Source organism: Apteryx rowi, unplaced genomic scaffold (assembly GCF_003343035.1).
Source record: "Apteryx rowi isolate R43461 unplaced genomic scaffold, aptRow1 scaffold_99, whole genome shotgun sequence".
Lineage (NCBI taxonomy): Eukaryota > Metazoa > Chordata > Aves > Apterygiformes > Apterygidae > Apteryx > Apteryx rowi.
Window position 1 is genome coordinate 1,454,315 of NW_020451304.1, and position 8,928 is coordinate 1,463,242.

Below are 8,928 nucleotides of genomic sequence, written 5' to 3' on the forward strand. Positions count from 1 at the left end.
GCCGCGGCGAGGGTGCCCGGCCCCCACGGCCTGCCGGGACGCGGGCGCGTGGCGGGGAGCGGGGCTCGCTCGCCGCCACCACCGCCGCCACCAACCGCGCGTGACTCAACACCGTCTCGGCGCAGGCCCCACCATGACGCACCAGTACCCCGCACTGACGGCCGAGCAGAAGAAGGAGCTGTCGGACATCGCCCTGCGCATCGTGGCCCCGGGCAAGGGCATCCTGGCCGCCGATGAGTCCGTAGGTCAGTTTGCGGTGCTCCAGCCGGTGCTATTCCCCCCACCCCCCTTCTTTTCCCTCCAATCGCCCCCCACGTGCCTGCCCGGCCGGGGGGCTCACGGGRGTGCCGCTGCCGCAGGGAGCATGGCCAAGCGCCTCAACCAGATCGGGGTGGAGAACACGGAGGAGAACCGCCGGCTGTACCGCCAGGTCCTCTTCAGCGCTGACAGCCGGGTGAAGAAGTGCATCGGCGGCGTCATCTTCTTCCACGAGACCATGTACCAGAAGGCCGACGACGGGACCCCCTTCGTCCAGATGATCAAGGACAAGGGCATCGTCGTGGGCATTAAGGTGGGTGGAGGGACCGTGGTGTGCTGGCYGTTTGTGGCTGGCTGCGGGGTGGTGGGGACGCTGCGGCGGGGGGCTCGGCGGGGGCTCAGCACCACCTTCCCCTTCCCTTTGCAGGTGGACAAGGGTGTCGTGCCCCTGGCCGGGACAGACGGTGAAACCACGACTCAGGGTATGCAGCACAGGAGGGTTGGGGTGCCAGGTCTGGGGGTGCCGAGTTTGGAGGTGCCGGGTCTGGGGGTGCCGGGTCTGGGGGTGCCGAGTTTGGAGATGCCGGGTCTGGGGGTGCTGGGTCTGGTGGTGCTGGGTTTGGAGGTGCTGGGTTTGGGGGTGCCAGGTTTGGGGGTGGCAGGTCTGGGAGTGCCGAGTTTGGAGGTGCCAGGTCTGGAGGTGCAGGGTCTGGGGGTGCTGGGTTTCTGGGTTTGGGGGTGCYGGGTTTGGGGTTCCCCACTGACGGGCCACCTCACAGGTCTGGACGGGCTGTCCGAGCGCTGTGCCCAGTACAAGAAGGATGGCGCTGACTTTGCCAAGTGGCGCTGCGTGCTGAAAATCAGCGACAACACCCCCTCCGCCCTCGCCATCATGGAGAACGCCAACGTGCTGGCCCGCTACGCCAGCATCTGCCAGCAGGTACGCGCCCAGGCTGGTGTCCGTCTGTCCAGGGGGCCGGGCCGGGACCCACAAGGATGGGTATCGCCGCATGGGGATAGGCATCACCTCGTGAAGATGGGCTTCACCCCATGAGGACAGGCATTGCCCTGCGAGGCTGGGCATCTACCCATGGGATTGGGCATCACCCGTGGGGTTGGGCATTGCCCCATGGGACTGGGCATTGCCCCCCGGGGCTGGGCATCACCCCGCTGGGCCCTGCGACCAGGGCGATGCCCAGGACCCTCCCCATGATGGTGTTGCCTGGTGCCTTGCAGAATGGCATCGTGCCCATCGTGGAGCCGGAGATCCTGCCGGACGGTGACCACGACCTCAAGCGGTGCCAGTATGTGACGGAGAAGGTGAGTGGAGCGGCGCGGCGTGGCAGGCACCGGGGTGGGCGCCGGACCGTGCCGCACCACGCCAGGGGCCTCCCCACCGCCCGTGTCCCCCCAGGTGCTGGCGGCCGTGTACAAGGCGCTGAGTGACCACCACGTCTACCTGGAGGGGACCCTGCTGAAGCCCAACATGGTGACCCCCGGGCACTCCTGCCCCACCAAGTACAGCCCCGAGGAGATTGCCATGGCCACTGTCACCGCCCTGCGCCGCACTGTCCCCCCTGCTGTCCCAGGTACCGGGATGTGGCAGGGACGGGGGGCGATGGACTGCAGCCCTGTTTCGGGGGGCTCTGGCACGGCCCCCCACCGCTGAAACCCCGCTCTCCGCAGGCGTCACCTTCCTCTCCGGAGGCCAGAGCGAGGAGGAGGCCTCCATCAACCTCAACGCCATCAACACGTGCCCGCTGCCCCGGCCCTGGGCCCTCACCTTCTCCTACGGGCGGGCGCTGCAGGCCTCGGCGCTCAGCGCCTGGCGCGGGCAGCGGGACAACGCCAGCGCCGCCACCGAGGAGTTCGTCAAGCGCGCCGAGGTAACGGGGTGGCCCTGCAGCCGCCGGCTCGGGGACGGGTCCCCGTGAGAGGGGGGACGCTCAGGGCTGTGTCCCCATGGGGTGATGGGGAACACCGAGGTCCACGTCCTGTGGGGTGATGGGGGGCACCAAAGGCTGTGTCCCCATGGGGTGATGGGGGACACTGAGGGCCATGTCCTGTGGGGTGATGGAGGACAGAAAGGGTTGTGTCCCCATGGGATGGAGGACCCTGATGGCCATGTCCCACAGGGTGATGGGGACACTGAGGGCTGTGTCCCCATGGGATGGAGGACACTGAGGGCCACGTCCCATGGGGTGCTGGGGGACACCGAAGGCCATGTCCAGCGGGGTGATGGGGGACACTGAGGGCTGTGCCCCATGGGATGGGGGACACCAAGGGCTGGGTCCCTGCAGAACAGGGTATTCCGAGGGCCGTGTCCCCATGGGCTGGGGGATGCTGAGGCTGTGTCCCCCAGAGCGATGGGGGACAGCGGGGGGGCTGCGTCCCCATGGGACGGGGACCCCGAGGGCCGTGCCCTGCGGCGGGCCGGGGGCCGCTGACGGGTTTCTCTCCTGCAGGTGAACGGGCTGGCGGCGCTGGGCAAGTACGAGGGCAGCGGGGACGAGTCGGGCGCCGCCGGACAGTCCCTCTACGTGGCCAACCACGCGTACTGAGCGCCGGCCCGGGGCCCCCGGCCCGCCCCGGCCCCCGCCCCGGCCCCCCGTCCTCGCCACCGCTCACACCCCGCTTCCACCCCTAGCCGCTACCGGGAGCCGCCACGCGGGGAGGGGAAGGGGAGCGCGCCCCGCGGGCTGGCCCCATGCTGCCGTGTCCGYGGATGACAGAGGGTGCCGCCCGGATGCCCCTTTGGCGGGGGGCTCCGGCGAGGCGGGGGGGCGGGAGGCCCGGCCGCGTGGGGGGCAGGAGGGGAGGCCTGGGGGTGCCCCTGCCCTGCCGTAGCTTCGCAGTCCCGGTGGATGCCGCTCCCCCCTCCGGGGGCGCCGCGGCCCGGGGAGCCCCCACCGCCTGTGTCGTGTTCTGCGTGTGCACCCCGTGTACCAAATAGCCTAACAACGAATAAACGGTAGAGACAGCGCTGCGCGTCCGCTTCCTCCGTCGCCGTGGGGGACCCCAGGAATGCGTGCTTCCCTCCCCGGGCTGCTCCAGTCCTCAGGGGACCACCATGCTGCCTGCAGCTCAGCCCCACCACGTGTCATGCTCACCCGTGCAATGAGTTGTGCCTGGCCTCAGCCCACCCACACCCATTACAGGGGTCTAGGGCTGGCCGAGTTCCTCCTAAAGGCCATGGGGTGGGCAAGGAGCCTCCCAGGCCAGTCCCTGTCCCTCCTCTCGTTCCCTCTCCCCCTCGCACCGCGGTGCTCGGTGCTCGGCGCTGCACAGGCGCCCCCTGCGCCCCCTGCCGCCCGCGCGGGCGCGCCTCCGTCCTGCCTGTCCCTCCGAGGCACCCGTAGGGGCGGCGCRGCCAAAGCCCGCCCCCTCGAGAAAGGTAGAGAGCGCTGACTGGCGCTACTGGCCGCCCATCTGCGCAGCCGCGCACCARCCTCTGCGCCCATTGGCTGCTCTGGAGACAGGGCGCTCTGAAAGGCTGAGCTATGTGTAAGCCCCGCCCCTCACGAGCCCGGCCAGGAAGTGAGAATGGCGGCGGCGGCGGCGGGAGCAGCGGCTGCGGATGAAGCAGGTACCGGGGGGGGCCCGGGCGTCCGGCCGCTGTCCGGCTGCGGCCGTTCCCCCTTCCCCCCGGGAACCGCCCGTCCGCGGCCGTTGCCGTTGCCCGGTGCTGAAGCGTGTCCCCGCAGAGAAGGCGCGGGGCCGGCGGGCCGCCCTGTCCTTCGCGGCCATCGCCGTGGTGCTGGGGCTGCCGCTGTGGTGGAGGACGACGGAGACGTACCGCGCCGCGCTGCCCTACGCCGACATCGCCGCGCTGGGCGAGCTGTCGGTGAGCGCCGGGGGCCTAGGGGGAGGGGGGAGCGGGGCGCCGCGGGCGGCGGCCGGTCCCGGTAACGCGCTGTGCTCAGTTCCAGCTGGCTGCGCCCGTCGCCGTGGTCTTCGCCCCCGGGTCGCTGCCCGGAGACCTGTCGAGGCCGCTGCCCTTCAGGGAGACGCAGGAGGAGGAGACGCTCTTGAACCGTAAGAGCTTCCTCTGCCCGCCCCCGCTCTGCTGGCTCCCTCCTGGGCGGCCTCGTCCCCCCCGCGGTGCCCCGCGGCTCCTGCTCTTCCCCCGGGAGGCCGGAGCCTGCTTGTCCAGCCCGGGGCTCCCTGGACCTGTCCTGCCTGCCAGCCCGGACCAGCACCTTGCTGGTTGCAGCCGTCTGAGGCTTAGAGCTGGCGTCTAAGGAGCCTTGCGGCACGTGTCCCTCAGAGGCTGTGCCTTGTCCCTTCTAGCACCCCGCTTTCGCGAATGGTCTGGTGGCTGGGAGCCAGGTGCTGGGACTAGCAGTGTCACTCAGGCTCTCTCCCCTGGCAGCGAGAACCAGCATCGTGTCCCGCTATGAGATGGTCTATCGGAGCACCACGGCTCAGGAGGAGGCAGCCCTGGATGCGGTTACTGTGCAAGGTATCAGGACAAGGTGTCTGCTGCTCCCGCTGCCTAAACCCAGCTGGGCGGGTGCAGGCTCTTCTTTCTGAGCCTGGCTGAGCAGGGGACTTGCCTTTGCTGCCCCTTGAGGTGGGGTGAGGGTTGGAGCAAGATTCCCAGCCCTGCTAATGCCTCCATCTTCCCCAGAGGCKGATGCTACTCTGCACCCGCTGCAGGATGCCTCACTGGGCTCCCTGACCGTATACGTGATCCCTGAAACCTCCTCGCTCCTCCCTCAGGTAAAGCATTGGCCATAGGGTGACAGGGCACCTTTCAGTGCCAGCCTCTGTGCTGTAGCTGCCCCCGTGAGATACGGTGGTTCATGCTGCAGCTCTGGGGCAAGTGGATGAATCCCAGATGGGTTGGCATGGATGGCTGCCCAGGAGAAAGTCCCAGGTCCTTCATGGTTGGTGTGATACTGGGGTGTGGCCTGGGGCTCTGAGRTGTAGAAGGTTTTGCTAGAAACCCTCAGAGGTTGCAAGGAGAAAGAGGGACTGTTGGGTCTGCGTCCCGTGGTTGGGGAGGGATGTGGCACTTCATCTCTTGCAGGCACCCTGGCCTGGCTGGCTGAGGGGAGAGATCTGTCCCTGGCTTGTTGCAGGTGGCCCTGGGCTGTTCTCCGGTGTGCTGGCAGGGCAAGGAGCCAGGCCTCCTCCCGGCCCTCACCGCTGCCCTTTCCCCAGGGCATCAGTGTGTACGTGGGGAAGCACCGCAGCGCCCTGGTGAGGGCCGGGGAGGGCCTGGCTGCCCTCCGCGCCCGCCTCCAGCAGGTCACGCAGGTCATGTCCTTCACAACCAGCTCCATCACCGCTGCCCTCTCGGACCGCGTGCCCGCCAGCCAGCTCGGCCCTGACGCCCGTCGGCACTTCAAGTCTAGCCTTGGTACGGGCGCGCAGCACGTGCACCCAAGCCCCATTCCCTGTCCCGGGGTAAGGCCAGCTGGCTTGGGGAGGGGGACACCATCCCTGCCCTGCTGGTAGCATCCGAGCGTCTTCTGCGCTAGCAGACCTGTGGGGTCCTCCCTTTGCCCTTGCCTGTGGCTCTGGGCCAGGATCTGTGCTGTGATCAGGGCATGTTGGGGCACCAGAGTGTGGCCCTGTGTCAGGGAGGGCCAAGGAGAAGGGGGCTGAGCCCTGTCTGCTCTCAGGAGCTCTGCGGTGGTGGCGTGCCTGGCCTTAGAGTCACCAGGTGGGTCTCTGTGTCAGTGCCTCACAGGCTCTCGGTGCTTGGCAGGGTACGAGATCACCTTCAGCCTGCTGAACCCTGACCCCAAGTCCCACGCTGTGCACTGGGACATCGAGGGTGCCGTGAGCCACTATGTGCAGCCCTTCCTGGACAAACTGAGCTTCATGGCCAACTTCTCTGTTGACTCTCAGGTGAGGGCTGGGAGATGCAACGGGGAGGGCCCAGCCTTGGTCGCGTCGGATGTCCTGAGCTGCACCACCAGTAACATCTCTGTTGCATCCCTGCAGATCCTGTACTATGCTGTCCTCGGGGTGACGCCACGCTTTGACAAGGAGTCCTCCAGCTTCCTCCTGAGCGCACACAGCCTCCCGCACGTCATCAACCCCGTGGAGGCCAGGCTGGGTGAGCGCTGCACTCCCGACCTGGCTCTCACGGGGTCAGGGTCTGCTGAGGAAGGGACAGCTTTGCTTATGGCCTGTGCCCTTCCCTCCCAGCAGCCCCCTGCCCCGTCAGCCCCAGACAGGAGCAAAGGTGTCTGAGACTGCCGGGCTGGGAGCTCTGCTTGGGGCTTGCTGTTTAAGGTGCTGCTGTGAGGAGCAGCACTGGGCTCTGCCCCGGTACTGAGCATGGGTGGTCTGCTCTCCCCCTCCCCACGGGCCAGGGGAAGGCTTTGACTGTGACTCTCACTGCAGGCTCCAGCGCTGCTTCGCTCTACCCCGTGCTGAACTTCCTGCTGTACGTGCCGGAGCGCTCCCACTCCCCTCTCTACATCCAGGACAAGGATGGAGCCCTGGTGGGCACCAGCGCCTTCCACAGCCCCCGCTGGGGCGGCATCATGGTACGGTGTAGTGGGGTGCTGGCAGCCCTCCGACGAGGTGGCTGCTGCCCCTCCGTGCCTGTGGCAAGTGCTGGTAGCGCTGCCAGCCCCGTGGCTCTGGTTGTGCCTGGCTGATGCGCTCTCTTGCAGGTGTACAACGTGGAAGGCCCTGCTCCTCCCCAGGCCTCGCTCCCGCTGCGCGTGGATGTGGACATGGTGCGAGTGATGGAGGTTTTCCTGGCCCAGCTCCGGTGAGGACATGCTGTTGCCTCCCCAGGCCTATCTGTGCTCTCCTCCCAGAGCATGTGTGAATCGGTGCAGATTGGAGCAGGCTGTGCCTGTGCTGGAGCCCAGCAGCTCACTTGGCCCTCTGGGGGCTGAGGGTGGCTTTTCCTGGCTTCTGAGGTGCTGACCATCAGCCAGCACCACTCCTTGGGCAGGGATGCCAGCACATCTGCTGTCTCCTGGTGTGGGAAGCTCATCTTGTCCTGCCCCATGTGTAGGAGGCCATCAGTTCTAGGCTGAGTCCTGCCAGGACTGAGTGCACTGGAGAAGGGGAAGAGTGGGGGAGCATGTGCAGGACCGTGGGCCTGTGACACAGGCTGGGACCTTCCCCTCTGCTCCCAGGTTACTGTTTGGGGTATCTCGGGAGGTGCTGCCCCCAGAGTTTCTGCTGGAGAGCCCAGGGAATGAGGGACTGGCTGACTGGGAGCTGGACCGCCTGCTCTGGGCTCGCACTGTGGAGAATGTTGCCACAGTGTCCACCACCTTGACCTCGCTGGCCCAGCTGCTGGACAAAATTGGGAACATTGTCATCAAAGATGATGTTGCCTCTGAGGTAAGTTTTTGAGCAGCCTGAGCCAGGGCATGGATGGTGGGCAGGAGTTGCTGTCCTCATGCTGAGCACCAGCTGCTGTTGCTGGGATGCTGCCCAGGCCTGTCCGCAAGCGAGGACCTCCAGGCTTGTTTCTCTGGGGCCTAGCGGCTCCCCGGTGGCCCTGACCTGGGAGGACCAGCTGTGCTGTTCCCATACAGGTGTACCGAGCGGTGGCCGCAGTGCAAAGCGCCATGGCAGAGCTGGCCGCGGGCCGCCTCCACTCAGCCTTCCAGGCCAGCAAGGAAGCTGTCACCTCCTCAGAGCGGGCTTTCTTCGACCCGTCCCTCCTCCATCTCCTCTACTTCCCCGATGATCAGAAATTTGCCATCTACATCCCACTCTTCCTGCCTATGGCTGTACCCATCCTCCTGTCCCTGGCCAAGATCTTCCGGGAGGCCAAGCAGCGCAAGAAGGAGCCCACCAAGACAGACTGAGCCCCATCCCCACAGTGCCCTACTTTGGGGCTGGGACTGCCCCAGCCACTTGGAGCATGTTGTCATAGACCCATGGTGCAGCTGTGTGTGGCAGAACTGTGTCAGAGTCAGGTGCCGGCCTGGCAGCTCAGCTGTGCTGTGGCTGAGACACAGGAGGAGAGGCTGCTTTGAGGGGTGGGAGATGCTTTTGGGGTCCTGCACCCTCCAACAGGGCCTGCTGCTTGCAGCCCAGGCTGAGATGGAAGGGGAGGGGAAGGGGCTCCCTGCATGTGCCCCCAGCCCTGTGCTGCTTTTGCAGCAAGCTGCTGCCCAATAAAGAGGAACCGGGGCTGGGCTGGGCCTGGTGTGGGGCTGTACAAACCTCCTCTCCTGCCTCCAGGCAGCTCAGTGCCCTTGTGTGCCCATTGCACTGATGTTCTTCCCCCCCCCCCCCCCCGACTCTGGGGGGAGAGGTCCTTAGTTATGGGTATTTAGCCCAAGACATGGGGTGATGGTTATGGGGTTTGGCTCCTGCATTATGGGTATTTAGCCCAAAGCTCTTGGGGGATGGTTCTTGCTGGGTGGGCTCTGGCTCCTGTGTTGTGGGTATTTGGCCTCGGCCTTGGGGGGAGTGGGGGGGTTAGTTATGGGGTCTGCCTCCTGTGTTTGGAGTATTTGGCCCAAAGCACCTGGGGGGGGTGGTTATGGGGTTCCTTCCCCTGCCCCTATACTCTCGGGGGCTCCATGTGCTCAGCTTGAGCCTCTTGGGGGCTGTTAGGGGATCCGGTTATGGGAGTTTGGCCAGAAGCTCCCGGGCGCAGCGATCCCTCTACGGGGCCGGGTGCTGTGCTGGGGCCGTTTTGCCCGGCGGGGGGGAGGGGTTGTGGGGGCAGTT

At 66.7% G+C, this 8,928-nt stretch overlaps 2 protein-coding genes across 2 annotated transcripts; both read left to right on the forward strand.

Moving 5' to 3' along the window:
• Positions 1 to 127: 127 nt before the first annotated feature.
• On the forward strand, positions 128 to 3,240 carry ALDOC (aldolase, fructose-bisphosphate C). The gene is made up of 8 exons (XM_026055268.1): positions 128 to 245; positions 360 to 571; positions 686 to 740; positions 1,038 to 1,198; positions 1,495 to 1,578; positions 1,673 to 1,847; positions 1,945 to 2,144; positions 2,724 to 3,240. The coding sequence occupies exons 1-8, from the start codon at positions 134 to 136 to the stop codon at positions 2,817 to 2,819; spliced, it is 1,095 nt and encodes a 364-aa protein (XP_025911053.1). The 5' UTR covers positions 128 to 133; the 3' UTR covers positions 2,820 to 3,240.
• A 541-nt stretch (positions 3,241 to 3,781) lies between these two features.
• PIGS (phosphatidylinositol glycan anchor biosynthesis class S) lies at positions 3,782 to 8,456 on the forward strand. The gene is made up of 11 exons (XM_026055267.1): positions 3,782 to 3,844; positions 3,963 to 4,102; positions 4,182 to 4,293; positions 4,631 to 4,720; positions 4,889 to 4,980; positions 5,947 to 6,117; positions 6,214 to 6,328; positions 6,619 to 6,764; positions 6,894 to 6,994; positions 7,371 to 7,581; positions 7,779 to 8,456. The coding sequence occupies exons 1-11, from the start codon at positions 3,802 to 3,804 to the stop codon at positions 8,052 to 8,054; spliced, it is 1,497 nt and encodes a 498-aa protein (XP_025911052.1). The 5' UTR covers positions 3,782 to 3,801; the 3' UTR covers positions 8,055 to 8,456.
• The last annotated feature ends 472 nt before the right edge of the window (positions 8,457 to 8,928 follow it).